The 20,563-nt window shown below is 37.4% G+C and overlaps 1 protein-coding gene and 1 long non-coding RNA gene across 7 annotated transcripts; one reads left to right on the top strand and one right to left on the bottom strand.

The window, feature by feature from the left end:
• Window positions 1-855: 855 nt before the first annotated feature.
• On the top strand, window positions 856-13,762 carry LOC130745256 (uncharacterized). 6 transcript variants are annotated; one of them, XR_009021612.1, is made up of 5 exons: window positions 856-1,340; window positions 1,508-1,581; window positions 3,290-8,444; window positions 8,617-8,685; window positions 13,147-13,762. It is a non-coding gene; the product is annotated as an uncharacterized LOC130745256 (long non-coding RNA). The 6 variants fall into 6 exon arrangements; XR_009021611.1 differs by having other exon boundaries at window positions 8,612-8,685; XR_009021610.1 differs by lacking the exon at window positions 13,147-13,762 and adding an exon at window positions 9,726-12,783 and having other exon boundaries at window positions 857-1,340.
• A 138-nt stretch (window positions 13,763-13,900) lies between these two features.
• On the bottom strand, window positions 13,901-17,510 carry LOC130745254 (probable sodium/metabolite cotransporter BASS1, chloroplastic). The gene is made up of 7 exons (XM_057597433.1): window positions 16,883-17,510; window positions 15,652-15,745; window positions 15,543-15,576; window positions 15,405-15,459; window positions 14,674-14,757; window positions 14,301-14,588; window positions 13,901-14,179 (listed from the first exon to the last, which is right to left on the bottom strand). Exons 1-7 carry the CDS (start codon window positions 17,384-17,386, stop codon window positions 14,027-14,029), a joined length of 1,212 nt encoding a protein of 403 aa, XP_057453416.1. The 5' UTR covers window positions 17,387-17,510; the 3' UTR covers window positions 13,901-14,026.
• Window positions 17,511-20,563: the final 3,053 nt, after the last annotated feature.

Below are 20,563 nucleotides of genomic sequence, written 5' to 3'. Positions count from 1 at the left end.
TTTGAAAATACATTATAATCGTTTTGAACGAGTTTTCACTTTTTTGGTGACTATATGCCATTTTTGTATTCCGAACACTATCAAATATTTCTCTTTTTATATAAGTAAGTTGACAATCAATTAATTATTCATCACTCATACAATTTTGCATTGATTCTTGATAAATTCATAGTGAAGAAAACTCTTTCACCTGTTGCAATTGCTATTACTTGTAGTTTTAAAGCTAATTTGGTTTTGGATAAAGAGGAGATGAAGAACTGGAGCTGAGATTATGAGAACTCTATACCGTTGGAGAAAAAGAAAGAAAATGAAGAACTAAGCTATCATCCAATCGATATTACACACCCGTAAATAAAATAAAAAAGTGGATCGCAACATTTGAGAATAGAAGTTAAAAAGGTAAAAAAAATTACATTATGTCTGGTAGAGATAATTTTAGAATGAGAAAGTTATAGTTGAAACAAGCCTTGTTTGGTATGAGCGAGTGGTCTAGGGAAGAGAGAAAAACATGTGAGATCACAATTTTTTGGCTGTGGAGGAACTTCTAGTTTTATGGGGCAATATAAAACTTGATATCCAAATACTGAGTATACCATTGGTCTAACATTTGAAACTTTAGTGGGGTCAATTACCCCCCCCCCCCCCCATTGTCTACCTTCTCGCGATATTTGTTATTTTCTTCTTGGAATGACTCCCGCCTTCCTTGGTCCCATTCTAGCAAAGAGCTCATGCAAAGTGATCCTATGTCTTCTTATCTGTTTGTTTTATGCATGGAAAAACCATTTGTTCGTATACAACGTGCAGTGAGTGAGAAGGCTTTGCATCCACAATTCAACTATCGAGGCGAGGCCTACCCTTGTCTCATATCGTCTTTGCAGATGACGTTTTATTGTTCTATAAAGCCACTTGCTCAAGTTCATACCATCTCCAATCGATATTATGAAACATCCTGATATATTTTATAGATATATATAGTAACTAAGAAGCAAAACAATAAAAAAAAAACTAAAAATAACCTAGCAAATATAAACCCACACGGCACCAACCCCACCCATTACCTTATTTTGTCAAATCCATATAACTTCTTTCTCTCTCTCTCTCGTGAATTCCCTTTCTGTGCCTTTCGACTGCAACCTTCATCCTCTTCTCTATTTTATCCTTTTATTTTTCTACACAGCAAAACCCACACCAAATCCTATTACAAAAACCACATTCTCGTGAAGGAAAATTGTGATGTTCAAGTGAAATGGCTTTTGAGATAAACATTGGAACTTAGGGTTTGTGCTATGAGGAAAGAGAAGAGTACTCACATCTTCAAGGTTGTTTATTTGACTTTTGAGGTATACCCACAACTCATTGATTTAAAGAATAGTATTATAACATATGTTAGAATTAAGTATAATTGTTTTTAGGACTTTGAGCATGAAATTGATGATTTTATAGTTGCTCCTGAGTAGTATAACATGAGATAATAGCATCTGAAGGTTTGCAATTTCTTATTTGCTAGTTCAGATTCGCGGCTAGTGGTTCGTTCGTGAGTCCGGAAGTTGTTGGGAGCAATCGTGTTGATTCTTTGTAATTGTGAGTGATTTTCAACTGCTATGACATATTTTTAACAGTCTTATAACTGATTTAATTACTTTATCATATTGCCTATTTATCTAAATTGGGAAAACGTGTTTTAGTATGTTTGATTATCATTCTTGAACTCTGAAAGCTGATTTTATGAAATTGATTTTGAGCATGTTTTATGAATTGGTATGAGAAGAGAATGACATTGGGTTAATTTGGAAATTATGTGAAATTGAGATTGTGAACTTGAAAAGCTTTGATGAGCATTGAAAAGTTGATATTGAGAATGTTATTTTGAAAAGCTTTGATGAGCAATTGAAAACTGATTTTGAGACTGTCGCTGAGACTTGTATTGGTTTGGGAAACGGTTTTGGGGATACTTGATAGAACCTCGTAGCCGTTAGCGGAGGTAACGACCTAGGTGCACCTAGCTAGTTTGATTCCGGGAGGAGAGGGTTATCTGTTAGATGGGGCCGCCAGTGCACGGAAAGGGCTATCAACAAGATGTAGCTTCCCCCGATGAGATTGATGAGATATGACATGATTCCGGGTGGAGAGGGCTATCCGTTAGATGGAGCCGCCTCTTGGGTAAAATAATCCTTAAGAGGAAAGGGCTATCAACGAGATGTAGCTTCCACCGATGACACGAAGTGACTTGAGAAAGGAAAGGGCTATCCGCTAGATGGAGTCGCCCCTATCGGAGAGGCCATTCCTTAGGAGGAGAGGGCTATCAGCGAGATGGAGCCGCCTCACGGTTCTACATGTGTGACCCTATTACATTAATTTTCAGATTTTAAATGTCTTCACTTTTTGACATGATTTTAACTTATCTATTTGACATAATTATTTATGACCTTTATGAGTTTCAGTACTTGTAGCATTGAAATGGTTTGAACTAATATTGTTGCTGATAGTGATTATCTAAACTGAGTTGAGATCGAAAAACTCGTGCCTGTAATGTTTCCCCTTCCTGTTCATGGCGGTTGTTGATTGCTCACTAAGTCTTTGTGACTTACCCCATTCCTTATTGCCCTCCACAGATTTTCAGGCAACTGAGTAGCAGACTGTTGTCAGATTCAGATCATTCGACTTAATTCCTTTGGCAAATTGTTATGTTGGTGTCTTTTAGTTAATTCCTTTGGGATTGTAATTGCATTTTTGGTCCCCCACGAATGATAAATGTGCATTTTTTGTCCTAAACGTTTGAAAATAGCAGAATCAAACCCACACAGTTGTCTCCGTTAGCGTTTTTGGTCCCCTCCATTAAAATTCTAACAGAAGTTACTTATTGCACCCCATTTTACTATTCTCACCCCTCACTGGGACTATAAATGCACATTTATCATTCGTGGGGGACCAAAAATGCAATTAAGCCTAAAAAATAAAAAAACCAAGAAACCCACCAACCACTTCTTCTTCTCCATCAAGTTCTTAAATGATTAGAGAAATATTTCCTTTTAATGATCCACAATGGCTTCCACTTCTTGTTGGCATCACTGCATTAAATTAAAATTATTGTACATGTTTACAGTATTTGCATGGGAATCACCATGAAAATGGGCTAGCTCCTAGCAAAAATATTTCATTTTCCACATCTTTTATCCATTCACACACATGGTTGCAAGTCTTTATTGCCAGGGCCTGCAAGTACTCATCATGCACAAACATGTGAGATACGAGTGTTAGTTTTCAAACTTATACTTATTTTTTCTTACAGGTTCTCATTGGAAGTTAATGATGAACCTACACCTGGGTATGGACAGATAACATAGCATAAGGAGAGATGGGAATTGGGAGAAGAAGAATAAGAAGAAGTGGTTGATGGGTTTCTTGGTTTTTTTTATTTTTTAAACTTAATTGCACTTTTGGTCCCCCACGAATGATAAATGTGCATTTCTGGTCCTAGTGAGGGGTGAGAATAGTAAAATGTGGGTGCAATAAGTAACTTATGTTAGAATTTTAACGGAGGGACCAAAAACGCTAACGGAGACAAACGTGTGGGACTGATTCTGCTATTTTCAAATGTTTAGGACCAAAAATGCACATTTGTTATTCGTGGGGGACCAAAAGTGCAATTAAGCCTTTATTGTTTTATTTTAAGAGTTGACATTTTACTTGAAATACTGGTCATGGAAGAGCTTATTGACAGATGTTGTTATTTTGAAACTATTGAAAATACAAAGGAGATTCTGCTGAAAATTTTACAAATTTTGTGTGCATGATTATTTTGAATAAATTGTTTGAAAAATGATCCTATAAGGATGAGGCTTGCTAGGCTATGGTGGTAGTCTGTGCGCCGGTCACGACTTGGGATTTTGGGTCGTGACAAAGTTGGTATCAGAGCTTTGGCTTTAGGTCCTAATAGCTGCAGACATGAGGTAGTGATAGAATCTTTCTAGTAAATTGTGAACCGCGGCACAACTTACTTCAAAGATGCTATTAACGTCTCATGAGAGTCTTAATGTTCTTTCCAAGTGTGATTTGAGTTCGTTCCTCATTCACAAAAATCTGAGTCATTTCTTATATTCGATGAATGTTCTTTGTTTAGTGAGTATGCCACCTAAATTAGGATTTTCATTAGAAGATGAGTTAGCTTACTAGGATCCTCTTCAAGGCGGTCGTGGTTGGCGTTGTAATGTATGCCAAGGACCATTGTTGGTAGGCGTTGGTTGTTCGCTGATGTAGGCAACGTAAGGTGTTTATATTGAGGTAATGAATTTAAGGGATGTCAGAGCTTACAGTTGGTCCGAAGGAGTTATAACATGATCTGAAATAACGTGTTGGAGTAGTTGTTGGGCAGCAACTAGGGAACCCACATAAGAAAATTTATGAGCGTCAGTTAGAGGTTCGACAGAGGAAAGTAACAAGTGAGTGCCATTAGACAGATTGAGGTCGTATTAACTGGTCACATGAAGCTTAATTATTCTAATTTTCTAGTAGTTGTGCAATTGAGGAACAACATAGGGTAGTGATTTAGGGGGACTATGGAGAGCACTGGGATGAGCACACATTAGAGCGGTGGAGTTAACATCATTCCAGTTAGATGGTGTAGTACTAGCATATGATTGGTTTGTTGACTTTATGCATACGAGAACGATGAGATCGCCTCCGTTAGCATGGACTGATTTCTTAGCAAAAATTTATATATTGTTTCCTTCTGTAGTGTGTTAGGGATGGCATAACTTGGGAGTTTAAGTGACTGAAGAAGGCTGAAGGCATGACAGTAACCAAGTATAGTGCCCATTTTAGCTGTATATGTTGATATATATTCTCCTTATTCTCTTATTGAGGAAATGTGTGCTAGGAGGTTTGTTAGGGGACTAGGAAAATATCTATTTGGACACATGGTTCGGTTGAATTATACTTTTACCAAGGTTTTAAGTTTGGTGTGTCAAGTAGAGCAGCGGAAGAATGAAACCCAGCATTAAATCACCATATTTTCATAAGAAACAATGACTTGAGAGGTCACATAATAATCATTCGAATCATGACAGTGGGTTAAACCCTGTCACTAGAAACAACAAAGTGGTAGAAGATCTCATTGTAGAGATCAAAGATAGCTGAGTAGAGGTCAGACTCTAGCTTTTGTGTTTACTTTTTTAGGATGTTTAGGCTACCAATGCATGGTTACAAGTATACTTTCTATATATTCTTGAGATGCTAGTTTCCCTTTGATCCTAAAGCTATATACTCAATTGTACCATTTTTGGTATGCTTCTAAAGTTGGAAAACTTTCTCTTTCTTTAAATGATATGTTGGTTATGGGCTTGTGGCTACATCTCATGGAGAGTTTTCTATAGTTAATTTTGTACACCGTTCATTTGAGGTATCCATTAGATATTGAGAGTTGTTGGTAGAAATCATAGCTTTAGGAATTGCTGATCTTGATGTGATCTTTTGGTATCATGATATTTTGGACGGACATAGTAAGTAATGAGATTTGAATTACCTAGAGAGTCATCTTTCTCATTCAGGGTGAGTGAAGTTGGGAACCATGTAATCTAATTTCAAAATTGAGAACTAGCAGGTTACTAGGGAAGGGTTGTCAAGGATACTTAGTTTTGATAAGGGATACTCAAAAGGCTTAAATAAACACGATAAGAGATTTTTTTACGATGTGTGAACTTCTAAATGTAATTTATGGTGTACCGCCCAACATGGAGATAAAGTTTCCCACGTTTGTTTGATCGGCTATAAGGAGCTCAATGTTGTTTTGGAGAAAAAAAACTGATTTGTGATATGTGTATCATCAATTTAAGGATTTCATAATGTTACTATGGTCATAATGAGTTATTCATCGTGCCTTTAGACTTAGTGATGCCAATGCTGTTTTAAGAATTGAATGAACCGCATCTTTAAGTCATGCCTTAAGCACTTGGTGATTGTGTTTATTGAAGATATTCTTGTCTATTCTGAGGATAAAGAAGAGCACCATAAGCTTGCTAATAGAAGAGTTATGTTTGGGATTGTCCATCCCAACTCATTGTTGACTTTTGTACAAATTCGTTTAAATTTGGTTGATGATTTGATTGTTGATGTTAAACGTGATCAAGGTCAATATTCGTAGGTGGTGAAGATTGTAGAGGAATTTTGAAGTGAAAAGGTTCCACACTTTCAGTAGAATTCGATAACATTTTATGACTTGAATGATAGTTGTGTTCCATTTTCGGTGGGGGATCATTTTACTCAGTTCAGGGCTGGTGTGAGGGATAACATGCTGATAAAGGTGCTGGTTCTAAATTTAGATAGCAACGGTTGGGGTAATCTAGCATCTGAGAAATGGTGTGATATTTAGGGGAGAAGAATTTCATATTGTAAAAGCATTAGACCTGATTCAGTATAGAGTTTGGTTGTGGCTCAAGGTGAAGGAGAAGAATTTTATGGTTTCCATGTATGAATGGATTGAGAATCATGTTGCTTGCTTGAGTTCCTATTCGACTAGATAGTTTGTAAGATGATTTATGTGGTGGCAATGGAGTAATTGACCTGTCTATCCGTGTCTCTGTGTTTGGTGCAGCCAATGGTGATATTCTAAATGATCAATTCTGCTGGGTATATTTAAGATGAAAGGATTAACATTGCTTTTCATTGCATCTGTTGTATTTTACGCTCTTACTGATAGATGTTGTAGCTGTACTGCTGTTTGTGCCTTTCGTGCACATCCTCTTCTTGGATTTTCTCTTCCTTATGTAACTTCTCTATATATTTTGGGTTTGGGGCACCCCTTGTGCTCCCTCTAATACAATCTTTGTTTATCAAAAGAAAAGAGTTGTGTGTGCCTAATATAAATAGTTTGAGGAGGAAAATATTAGAGGACTTCTATCATTATTTTTAAACCAGACATCAAGGTTCTAGGAAACAAAAAAAAAAATTGTATCAAGATGTAAAGGGATTTTACTGGTGGGAAAGGACGAAGAAAGATATAGAAAAAAAAATGGCTTCTGAATGTTTAGAAAGCTGGTAGGTGAAGGCTTAACACAAAAGCAAGCAATGTTGCTTCAATCTATTTAAGATATCATAGAGAAAGTGAGGACGTGTTGTTATGAACTTGGTGAGAGGTTGCTTAGGAATTTAATACGTTATGATTTTGTATCAGTGATTATGGGTCAATTGATTGAGTATGCACATTTCTTGGTTATGAGTAGTACTTATACTGTAGCTCATTATACTAAGCTTTACTCAGATAAAAGTGATTATTTACCCTCCTTGCCCATGTGCCTATAATTATGGAGGAACTCAATTCATGGCATAACTGTGGAAGTCTTTCTTGAATTGCTTTGAGGACTCACTTGAATTTAAGTATTGTTTTTCTTCTCAAGCTATTGCTCTAACAAGCATGAGAAGGACTATTAAGAAGTTAGAGGATATGCTTTGAGTTTGTGTTATAGTACATGGAGGGAATTCAGATTAGTTGTTATCCTTCTTGGGAATTGCTTATAGCTGTCAGTCTAGAATTCAGATGACACTATTTAAATCCTCCGCTTTGCAAATCACTAATAAGTCGGGTTGAAGTTAGAGAAGCTAAGCCTATATGCTTAGGACTTATCTAGGATGCAGTAAAGATAGTTAAGCTAGTTTAGATCGTTTGGTTACAGCTCAAGGTAGACAAAAGTCTTATGCTGGTAGGAGGTGACACATTTTTGAGGTTGCAATTAGCGACCATGTGTTTTAAGTGTTTCTCCGAAGGAGTGGCATGGTTTGGTAAAAAGGGAAACTGAGTCCATGTGTTTTATCTTATATATGGAATATCCGGTAGTCTTGGTTGATATGAGAGGGAAGTGTATGAATTCTACGAGAATTGATTCAGTGAAAGTTCTTTGGTGAGGAACATCTAGTTAAGAGAAGTCTTGGGAACATGGAGTAATCATACGTGAGAAGTATCTCTTGCTATTGGTAACTCAAAGCTAGCGAAAACTATAAAATTCGAGGACGAATTTTTCTAAGGGGGGAAGATTGAAACATCCTGATATATTATATATATATATATATATATATATATATATATATATAGTAACTAAGAAGCAAAACAATAAAAAAAAAACTAAAAATAACCTAGCAAATATAAACCCACACGGCACCAACCCCACCCATTACCTTATTTTGTCAAATCCATATAACTTCTTTCTCTCTCTCGTGAATTCCCTTTCTGTGCCTTTCGACTGCAACCTTCATCCTCTTCTCTATTTTATCCTTTTCTTTTTCTACACAGTAGAACCCACACCAAATCCTATTACAAAAACCACACTCTCGTGAAGGAAAATTGTGATGTTCAAGTGAAAGGGCTTTTGAGATAAACATTGGGACTTAGGGTTTGTGCTATGAGGAAAGAGAAGAGTACTCACATCTTCAAGGTTGTTTATTTGACTTTTGAGGTATACCCACAACTCATTGATTTAAAGAATAGTATTACAACATATGTTAGAATTAAGTAGAATTGTTTTTAGGACTTTGAGCATGAAATTGATGATTTCATAGTTGCTCCTGAGTAGTATAACATGAGATAATAGCATCTGAAGGTTTGCAATTTCTTATTTGGTAGTTCAGATTCGCGACTAGTGGTTCATTCGTGAGTCCGGAAGTTGTTGGGAGCAATCGTGTTGATTCTTTGTAACTGTGAGTGGTTTTCAACTGCTATGACATATTTTTAACAGTCTTATAACTGATTTAATTACTTTATCATATTGCCTATTTATCTAAATTGGGAAAACGTGTTTTAGTATGTTTGATTATCATTCTTGAACTCTGAAAGCTGATTTTATGAAACTGATTTTGAGCATGTTTTATGAATTGGTATGAGAAGAGAATGACATTGGGTTAATTTGGAAATTATGTGAAATTGAGATTGTGAACTTGAAAAGATTTGATGAGCATTGAAAAGTTGATATTGAGAATGTTATTTTGAAAAGCTTTGATGAGCAATTGAAAACTGATTTTGAGACTGTCGATGGGACTTGTATTGGTTTGAGAAAACGGTTTTGGGGATCCTTGATAGAACCCCGTAGCCGTTAGCGGAGGTAACGGCCTAGGTGCACCTAGCTAGTTTGATTCCGGGAGGAGAGGGTTATCCGTTAGATGGAGCCGCCAGTGCACGGAAAGGGCTATCAACGAGATGTAGCTTCCCCCGATGAGATTAATGAGATATGACATGATTCCGGGTGGAGAGGGCTATCCGTTAGATGGAGCCGCCTCTTGGGTAAGATAATCCTTAAGAGGAAAGGGCTATCAACGAGATGTAGCTTCCCCCGATGACACGAAGTGACTTGAGAAAGGAAAGGGCTATTCGCTAGATAGAGCCGCCCCTATCGGAAAGGCCATCCCTTAGGAGGAGAGGGCTATCAGCGAGATGGAGCCGCCTCACGGTTCTACATGTGTGACCCTATTACATTAAATTTCAGATTTTAAATTTCTTCACTTTTTGACATGATTTTAACTTATCTGTTTGACATGATTATTTATGACCTTTATGAGTTTCAGTACTTGTAGCATTGAAATGGTTTGAACTAATATTGTTGGTGATAGTGATTATCTACACTGAGTTGAGAGCGAAAAACTCGTGCCTCTAATGTTTCCCCTTCCTGTTCATGGCGGTTGTTGATTGCTCACTAAGTCCTTGTGACTTACCCCATTCCTTATTGCCCTCCACAAATTTTCAGGCAACTGAGTAGCAGACTGTTGTCAGATTCAGATCATTCGACTTAATTCCTTTGGCAGGTTGTCATGTTGGTGTCTTTTATTTAATCCTGGTTATCTGCAGCTATAGGGAGTCCTAGGTGGATTTAGATTTGGGATTGTGATTTATTGTTTTATTTTAAGAGTTGACATTTTACTTGAAATACTGGTCATGGAAGAGCTTATTGACAGATGTTATTTTGAAACTATTGAAAATACAAAGGAGATTCTGCTGAAAATTTTACAAATTTTGTGTGCATGATTATTTTGAATAAATTGTTTGAAAAATGATCCTATAAGGATGAGGCTTGCCAGGCTAGGGTGGTAGTCTGTGCGTCGGTCACGACTTGGGATTTTGGGTCGTGACATATTACACACCCGTAAATAAATAAAAAAGTGGATCGCAACATTTGAGAATAGAAGTTAAAAAGGTAAAAAAAAAATTACATTATGTTTGGTAGAGATAATTTTAGAATGAGAAACTTATAGTTGAAAAAAGCCTTCTTTGGTATGAGCGATTGGTAGAGGGAAGAGAGAAAAACATGTGAGATCACAACTTTTTGGTTGTGGAGGAACTTCTAGTTTTATGGGGCAATATAAAACTTGATATCCAAATACTGAGTATACCATTGGTCTAAAATTTGAAACTTTAGTGGGGTCAATTATCCCCCTCCCCCGCCTCATTGTCTACCTTCTCGCGATATATGTTATTTTCCTCTTGGAATGACTCCCGCCTTCCTTGGTCCCATCCTAGCAAAGTGCTCATGCAAAGTGATCATATGTCTTCTTATCTGTTTGTTTTATGCTTGGAAAAACTATTTGTTTGCAATGTGCGGTGAGTGAGAAGGCTTTGCATCCACAATTCAACTATCGAGGCGAGGCCCACCCTTGTCTCATATCATCTTTGCAGATGACGTTTTATTGTTCTATAAAGCCACTTGCTCAAGTTCATACCATCTCCAATCGATATTACACACCCGTAAATAAAATAAAAAAGTGGATCGCAACATTTGAGAATAAAAGTTAAAAAGGTAAAAAAAATTACATTATGTTTGGTAGAGATAATTTTAGAATGAGAAACTTATAGTTGAAAAACAAGTCTTGTTTGGTATGAGCGAGTGGTAGATGGAAGAGAGAAAAACATGTGAGATAACAACTTTTTGGTTGTGGAGGAACTTCTAGTTTTATGAGGCAATATAAAACTTGATATCCAAATACTGAGTATACCATTGGTCTAACATTTGAAACTTTAGTGGGGTCAATTACCCCCCCCTCTCATTGTCTACCTTCTCGCGATATATGTTATTTTCCTCTTGGAATGACTCCCGCCTTCCTTGGTCCCATCCTAGCAAACGCCTTCCTTGGTCCCATCCTAGCAAAGAGCTCATGCAAAGTGATCCTATGTCTTCTTATCTGTTTGTTTTATGCATGGAAAAACCATTTGTTTGCAACGTGCGGTGAGTGAGAAGGCTTTGCATCCACATTCAACTATCGAGGCTTTGCAGATGACATTTTATTGTTCTATAAAGTCACTTGCTCAAGTTTATACCATCTCCAATATCTAGGCCGGGTTTGGTAATGCCACGAGACTTGTTGTCAATGTTAGCAAATCTAAAGCGGTGTTCATTCATAACTTTATCCAAGTGAATGAACATTTGCATCACTGTCACTTAGAGGTGTTGCCTGGTTGCTCTCGTTATTCGCATCCTCTGGAAAACAATTTTCCTTACTTGTGAAACTGTCCTGACTTTAGGGAAGTGTGGTTACGTTTAAGCGTTGTGAGACTATTGTGCTCATCCCATATCCTCATTTTTTTTTAAAAAAAATAAACCCTTACTAATCTCATATATGCATTGGAAGCAACTTTAATTCTCGTCTTCATACAAAATTAGAAAGCATTAACATTTACTATTGCATTTAAAACAAACAAAATTTAATGCTTTAGTAAAGTGTAACTAAAAATACAAAGATCATACACGTACATAACAAGTTGATTTATTTAATGAAGTACAAATCTAACACAATGGTCAAGTTGGAGAAACATGATTTCTTTTAAACGTAGAATACTTGTTATTTCATAATTATGGTTACAACTCGTACGAGGTTGTTTCTAATTTAAGTAGTAGTCTTTACTTTGAGTCCTAATGAATGCACATGGTTAGATATCTTGATAGGCAAGACTTTGCTTCTCATAAAGGTGTATCCCAGCTCGAATAAGATTGCTTAAGTAAAGGATACATATTATTTGGCTTAATTGCACTTTTGGTCCCTGATCTAACAATGATTGTGCAAAATTGATCCCTTGTGTTGAAAATGAGTGTTTTTTGTCCTACTTGTTTTTTACGTGAGCGATTTTGGTTCTTTCATTAATCTGCAGTTAGAAAGCTAACGGAACTCACTGATGTAGACTCAGATGTAGACTCATTAGTTAATGTGGCACGCCATATCAGCATGCCACTTGAATAAATAACTAATAAAACTTTAAATTTCTAATCAAACTACTAATTTAGAAAATTAATTTAAATTAACTTGTCACGTTGATTTAGTTTGAAGAGGGGTTGTTGTAGCCACGATTGGGCTTGGATGAGGAAGTCGAGGTTCAAAATCAGGCAATGGTGATTAATAGCGTTTCGGGCGTTGAATCTGGTGAAGATGTGGTTTTCGTGACGCAGAGGCCGGAGAGATGACATATTTGTCTTCTTCCCTCTTTAACATTGCGGGTCCGTTTGGTGGACAGGATAAGGAATGACAGGATATGATAGTAATCATATCTTGTTGTTATCTGGTGTTTGTTGCGTCAGTAGGATAGGGTAACACTATCATGTCTCTTATCATATCATGTCAATCATTTGTAAAAGTTATCCAGAGTGGAGAGCTATGATAGAACTTATCCTGTCAGGATAGGATAACAGTTATATATTCTCTTTCGGTATTGGAACCCAAAATTAATTTATTTCAATATATAATGATATTAATTAATAAATAGAAAAATATTATTTTTAATGAAAGTGAAAATAAATGAATATCACCTGGAAGAGTGGTTCGCAGATAACCTCTTAAATGCGACCCAGTCCAGCAACAACACACCGTGGAATATCACCTTTGGAATTACGCTTCAAATGCTATGGCGTGCACGAAATGAACTAATTTTTGAAGAAATTGGCCAGTCCCCAGCTGTAGTAAGTAGCAGAATAGCGAAGATGATCCAGGATTCAAAGTTGGCCTTTGCTAATGCACGATAAGATGGGCAGCACCCATGGAGGGATGGATTAAAATCAATACAGATGAGTCCTTCTCTCCAGATACAAACCGAGCCGCTTGGGGGGGGGGTGCTGCGGGATCACGATGGTAGATTTATTGTTGGCTTCTCTGTTAATCTTGGTTTCTGCTCAATAAATCTTGCAGAGTTACGGGGGATCCTTCATGGAGCCAAAATTGCCCACGCAAGAGGCTTCCGTAGAATTCTTGTTGAGTCTAATCAACAAAGGTTGCCTTCCCACAAAGCCTACAACCTCTCTGGTCAAAGACATTAACCGATTGTTCAACACCTTCGAGCAAGTCCACATCAAGCATGTGTTCCGAGAAGCCAATTCAGTAGCAGACTCCTTCGCAAAGAATGTGATGGGATTGTTAATGCCTAGCAAGATATATGATTTTATTCCTGCATTTAGCTCTATTGCTCTAATGTTTGATTCTTGTAATACCCTCTATGTTAGAGGTGACTTTCCTTAGTTTTGGGTTCTAGCCCCGTAAGAAATCAAAAAAAACTTCTTGCACGCATGCCCTTGATATTCCATATATACTTTATCCTTCTCATACTCTCACTCTCACTCTCACTCGTCTAAAATGACATTTTTCTCTAGATACGTCTCATGTGTGTATGTAGGTTGGTTAGTATAGTACTACTTCTTGCACGCATGCCCGCTAGTAATTGCAAGCATTTACCTATGGCCAAGCTCATGCCCATATGCGGGTTTTTACCCAACCCATTGCCTCTATATACACATAAAACCTCGCACAAATACAGTAGATGCGTTTAATATAAATCCGGTGCAGTTATCTACTGAATCTGAATTAGCTAATCGTTTAGTATCAGCTTTCACAGTTCAACATGGTACCTAGTCCTCAATCATTGTCCAAACTGAAACATCAAACCAGATACCTGAAAAAGTCTGATTAAAGGAACTTGACAAGTGAGATGCAGTTATACTTGATCATCAGACAATGTTACAAGTCAACAATGACAAAATACTGGTTACATGGAAAAACTTATCCAGCTAGAGTTTTAGTCCTTCATCTCAGCTGGCACAGTACGTCTCCAAAATCCTGCTAGGATGCTACCAAAGATTGAGTGACACACACTTGAAACAGCACAAGGTACTGTTGTTAGGGGATCTCCAAAGTGCTTTGCAGCCAGAACAACCCCAAGAACTGAGTTCTACAATATGGAGTGGGAAAACGAGTAAATTGATGTGCGAAGTTGAATCGAACCAATGCTTACAGAAATCTGCAGCAAGCTTGCAATGCATAATTATACAATTTTAGTATACTAACTTTACCTGCATGCCAACCTCAATGGATACGGTTCGTGATGATGACACATCTAGCCCAAGAATCCTTGCAAGCACATAACCAAAGAAAAACCCAGAAGCGTGAAGAAGGGAGGACGCTAAAATAACTTGTCCACCAGACATAAGGATTGCTGAAGAGCTCTGGGCAATAGCGTTTCCACATAAAATTGCCACTGTTGCTACAGCCAGAGGAGGCATCAATGGAGAGACAATTTTAACAAGAGGTTGGAAATATTGATTCAGAAATGCACCAGCCAATACAGGAAAAAGCACAACCTGTTAAGAGAGAAGGGAGAGTGAAATGACAAAGAAGCATGTCAACAAAATAGAACAGGGACAGCATTTGAGAAGCAGAACTTACTTGCAATGTTGAATTCAATAAGCCAGCTGCATCTACAGCTACATATTTACCAGCAAGTTTGGCTGTCAAAAAAGGAGTCATGATCTGCAATGTTAACATGTTATGAAAATAGATAATTTAATTTGCTGCTTGAGAATTTTGTTAGCATGTAGCGAAAAGAAAACCAGTTCCATCAATATTCCATTCAATTTTGTGTAATTGTGTACAGGATATAATCTATGTTTCACATTAATATTGAAAAATAATAAACTTTTTTAAACAAAACAGCAAATATATACACACCAAGAGAAGAAGAAAGAATCATTAACCAGCACTTAATTATATAGGAAAGATACACCAAATGCTGTTCTATATAACAAAGAGACTTCTGTTTACAATAACTTTCTTTAAGACTATCACAGCACCAGAGGGCCAGGCAAAAAAGATGTGATGGAGAAAATATGCCATGGTCCAAGTTCAAACCTTGGCAACAGCTGAACCACAACAATTCCACCACCAACAAGCTGAAGGCCAGTGGAACATTTCATTCAAAACCTCATTCTTCAGAATAATGTCGTGTCTACTTCTCAAAATTACTTATTTTAACCAACCACTTTAGGTGATCCTCCAAGAATCTCACATATATTATTTAAATGTGAGATTGTAAAACCTTCCAGTACCACATTTTTGTCATCAAGATTGCACATCAAGTAGGAAATTCAAAGATAAGAACAAAATTATAGTATACGAACCACCGCAGATAGAGTGCTTGCAGCAGTCATTATCACAGAAAGTGCCACATTTCCACTGGCAAAACAAATAGGTCATCAGATCACCTACCTCATCAAATCTGTTAATAAAAAGTATCAATTGAAATAACAGTTATGTACCGTGCAAGATATGTAACAATATTGCTAGCAGTGCCTGCAACCAAATAAGGACTGCATAAATCAGGTCAAGCACGGGAAGAAACCAGAACACCAAAGTTAAAAGTCATACCGCCTGGACAGCACGCAACTAATATTAAACCAGCTGCATAATGTGATGGAAGATTTAAGAGTTTGCTTATAAGAAATCCAGATATTGGCATCACCTGAAAATTGTCAGCAATGATGCCCCATCAATATAAAAGGTTTAGAATGCTAGTAAACAGGCAAACTAAGGTGCTCTTTCGTATCACATTCACACTATCAGAGTCATCTGTATCTGGTATGCACATAGGTGCGCAAATGCTTATAAATTTCTTGTCAATAAAACATGTTCTGTTTTCCATTTTCTCTTCTAATTTAATTACAACAATACGGCTTTCTCTTCACATTGTTTCCACTTTTAACTACAAAATATCACTAAATTTTGCATTTACTTTCCTGTTTTCAAATGTTTATACTCCCTCCGGTCCTATTTATAAGCATGAAAGAGAAGAAAAATCTTGGTCCTTTTTATAAGAACCAAATGAAAGTTTGAGCTATATTAATTAATTTTTTCCAATGATGCCCTTATTAATTCTAACTTGTAAAATGTGTCTCATTAATTATTCTCTCTCTTTTCCACTTTCCAACACTAATAACAAAGGGTAATTTTGGAAGTTCATTTTAATTTAAGACAAATTTAATGCATTTTATCTAGTTTAACTACATTTCTTAAACTATGCGAATTTTTTTTTTGTTGCTTATAAATAGGACCGGAGGGAGTATATGAACAATGAAAATAAAATGACATCATGGATCCCAATGCATTCCATTCAATTCTACCCGTCCTTTACGAATCCAATCAATGTAACCACTCTCTTCCATATCATTTCCATTCTTTCCACATCTCCCACCAATCCAAACAAACTTCAAAATTTCCAATGTCAATTTTAAAATTTGGGATGGGTGGTGACTATTGAGTAAAAGACTCTGAATGGTTTTGTATTATATGTCTAACACGCTCCCTCATGCTAAAACCCACTTGGGCTCGAAACGTGGAAAATGCACATGCGCACCTACCATGTCAAAAACCAACTACCCAAAAACTTAAGTTATTCCGTAAATGACTCTGAATGGTTTTATATTATATTTCTGACACTCTACTCAAAGGCTAGTTCAAAAGTGACCATTGACTACCCATTTAGAAGTACTTCATTAGCCATACTTGTAGTCAAAGTGAGACTTAATTGTGAATGATAAAAGCAACAAAATGAAGCAGTAAAAATTCCAAATTACAAGCAGAGTTGAAAGATGATACTAACCGAGTATTGAAGTAAAAAACCAGAGATGACTTCTTTGGGCATAGCAAGAGCACCACGAAGATCATCAAGGGTGAGAGTCATACCCATACCAAGCATGATGATAGTGAGACCCACAATACTCAATTTAGGAGTAACCCAATTGAAGGAACTCGGTTTCACCAAACCCAACACGCACCCGACCGTTACCCACAAAGGAAACGCGGTCGATAGGGCCTCACCAACCACCTCAACCCACTCACGAAAACTCCTCCTTCTACTTCCATCTGCACTGTACCCGTTCGACGAAATGCCGCACTGAAGTGGACCGACATTGGAGCTATGAATTCTGGGGAATTTGGGTGTGGGAGTGGTGGACAGTGGTTGGGATTGAAACTTGTTGTATCCTAGTGAGCACTGAGAGGGTGATTTTGTTCGAGCGAGAATAGTGTGGTTTTGTATTGGGGAAGTGATTCTGAATTTGACAACTCCATCTGTGTGTGGAGAGCATGCTATGGATGCCTGCATTTTCTACTTGTCCGAGTGACCAGGCATCCAAAAATTTGCGACAGCGTCGAAGCTTGAAACCACACTAGCATATACTCAGCTCAGCTCTACCGAAACTACTGAGGTCATCGAAAATTTATTTTATTTATCAGAAAAAATGATTTAATACGTTTTAATCATCACGAGATTAGCAAGTGGATGATCATTGGATTTAGCACCTCACTCATTAGAAATACTACCCCACTTAAAACATTTTTCTAATACTTAATTTCGAAAATATTTCAAAAAAAGTTTCCGAAATATTTTCTCACTCAAAAGTGGGGGAGTTACATTCTATTTTGCACTGCAAATCACGAATTAATTTCGGAATATAAAATTCTGAAATAATTCGGAACTTGAAAATCCGAAAATGGGAGTGTGAAATCTAACAGTGGGGGTGAGAAATCTAACCCCCCAAGTTGATTCTGATTTCATGTTCAAAAAAAAAAAGTTGATTCAGATTTAAAGTGCATTGGGAAATTGCCTTTATTTAAGTGTAATCATATCGAGACCGAGTTGATTTTTTTGTGTCTTTTAACCTTCCTCTTGTAACAAAAAAAAAAGAGTGGAGAGATGAGATTGAGAGATATGAAGAAAGAGAGAAAATTTAAAAGATATGGTTGATGAATCATGTGCGGTTTGGGTTAGTTCACACTATTTTCTGATTTTTGATTTTGGACCAAACGAAACCAATTAGATCAGGTGACCGAGTTTGAAATAAAATAATATTATTTTAGAATTTGCACGAAATTTATTTTAAAAAATGTGAAAAATTATATAAATAATTGTAAATTTCATATAATCCAACATCTCAAGAAGACTAAAACATTTCATATAATTCAACATAAATAAACTACAACAGCCATCATCAAAACAAACATATTGATTAAACTCATAAATAACTTAAGTATTAATTTGAACAAACATTAACATAGGATAAAAGTAAATGAGTTAGAGGGTAATTGTAAAACTTAACTAAGAGCACGTTTGGTATGATGTACAGTATAATGCCTGATAGTATAAGGCCTGATAGAATTAGACATAATAAAATTTTAATACTATACAATGTTTGGTCATGCACTGTATAATTTGGTGGCGACGGTGAGGGCGTGAAAGTGGTGGTATTGGAAGGTGATGATGGTGGCAATGGGTGGTGGCAACAGTAGTAGTATTGGTGGCGGTAGCGGCGATGGTGGCAGTGGTGGAGGGTGGTGGCGACAATGGTGGTGGAGGGTGTTGGTAGTGGCAGTGGTGGTGAAGGGTGGTGGCAACGGTGGTGATGGTAGTAGTAGCGGTAGCAGCGCTTGTGGTGGTGGTGGTGGTGGGTGATGGTCATGGTGGTGGTGAAGGGTGGACTGGTGGTGAAGGTTGGTGGCGGCGGTGGTGACGGTAGTAGTGGCGGTAGCGGCGATTGTGGTGGTGGTGGTGGTGGTGGGTGGTGGCAACAGTGGTGGGTGGAGGCAGCGGTGGTGGTGGAGGGTGGTGGCGGCAGTGGTGGTGGCGACAGCGGTGATGGTAGTGGAGATAACGATGACGGTGAAGGTATAAAAAATGATAGAACTGGGGGTTTGAATAGAGTTTTCAGATAAAAACTTTTCCCACTCAAAGATTTAGACAAATCTTTTCGGAACAAATAACACAAGGTGCAAAGATAAGAGATGAAGAGAAGCACACAAGTATTTTATCCTGGTTCACTTGATAATCTCTTAAGCTAATCCAGTCCACAATTTAAGGTGATTTCTTCCTTCTTAGAATGAAGGCAATCAACTATTCAATGTTTATTACAACTGCACTAGCAACCTGCTCAGTGACTAACAATACAATGAACTAGCAAACACTAAGATTCACTCTCTTAGTCTTCACAAGGATCTGACCAAACTTGGTCCCTTAAGGAAATACAAACTCACTATTTGAAAGGTTTTGGTTTACAATGAAGTGCTTCTAAGAAAACTAAGGTAAACACAATAAGAACAAGTGAAGAAAAATTGCTAATTGATCGGTTGAATATTTGCTTGAGTTTTGCACAAGGTTTCTTCGCTTCTTTCTTCCAACTTCAGCCTCTATTTATACTCCAAGGTTTAGGGTTGTAGCCGTTGCATGGAATGCTACCGTTGGAGGGTAAATTTGAAATTTCCAGATTCTGCTATGGCTGAACATCTTAGGTAAGACCGTCAGAATAGTACAATTGCTTTTGTATTTGGATAGCGACGTGAGCTTTATCCTAGTTGACTTCTGATCTGGCGACGCTTTATGTTGGGACGCGTGTAGCTTATGAGATCAGAGTTAGAGGGAAGCTTGGATCATCTGACCTTCGTAGCTTCTGCTTCTGGACTGTTCATCAAAAGTTCTAGTCATCAGAGTTGGAAGTACTTGGTCTTCAGAGCCAGCTTACTCTAGGATTACAGAGCCTTCACTTCTTAGCTTCTGGACCTTCAGGGCTTCTGGACCTTCAGAGCTTCTGGTCTTCAGAACTTGAAGTGATCTGAATCCATATCAGAGCTTATAATCTTCAGAACTTCTGAAGCATATACTACTGTTCAATCAGAACATAGTGAGAGCGAAAGCATTGTGTTGACTACTCTTTTTGCTTTATGCTTCTGATAAGTGTGTTTCTAGACCAGAGTCAGAGCCTGTCAATTAAACACTCAGAGAACAACGTTAGAGTACCATAATTGTTCATATACAATAATTAACTTGTAATTATCAAAACATAGAGTTGTACTACATGACCAATTCTTGGTCTTACAGACGATATTAACGATGGTGGCAGTGGTGGAGTGTGGTGGTAGCGGCGATTGCGGCGACAACGATTGTATATTGGACCGTATCCACTTACCCATATAAATAAAAAGAAAAAAAGACCGATGAGTTGGACAGATGGATTCAGCTGTATTTTGTTTGTCTTGTTTTTCCAATTGAATGTTCGGACGTCGACTGCGTCTCTTGTGGTCCTATCCCGAACAGCTAAGCAAAACCCCAACACACACATAACCTTCACCTTCGCCCTAATTTTGCAGCAACTTGCACTCAACGTGTGGACATAAAACTCAAATGCAAATTGGACCTATTTCTCGGCACGAAACCCTTTTTTAATTTTATTTTTGGGGAGTTCTTTGCTACAGCCCCTGATAAATGAAATATTTCAAATATTTATATCAG

The sequence above is a fragment of the Lotus japonicus genome, chromosome 3 (assembly GCF_012489685.1).
Source record: "Lotus japonicus ecotype B-129 chromosome 3, LjGifu_v1.2".
NCBI lineage: Eukaryota > Viridiplantae > Streptophyta > Magnoliopsida > Fabales > Fabaceae > Lotus > Lotus japonicus.
This window is presented reverse-complemented; position numbering and strand designations above follow the sequence as displayed.

What these genes read in the sequence shown, in the direction of transcription:
- LOC130745254 (XM_057597433.1), bottom strand. Translation starts at nt 17,386, where the DNA reads ATGCAGGCATCCATAGCATGCTCTCCACACACAGATGGAGTTGTCAAA. An exon ending in ATTGTTACATATCTTGCACG is followed by an intron (nt 15,460 to 15,542) that starts GTACATAACTGT and finishes TTGTTTTGCCAG; the next exon opens with TGGAAATGTGGCACTTTCTG. An exon ending in CAAGCACTCTATCTGCGGTG is followed by an intron (nt 14,758 to 15,404) that starts GTTCGTATACTA and finishes TTAACATTGCAG; the next exon opens with ATCATGACTCCTTTTTTGAC.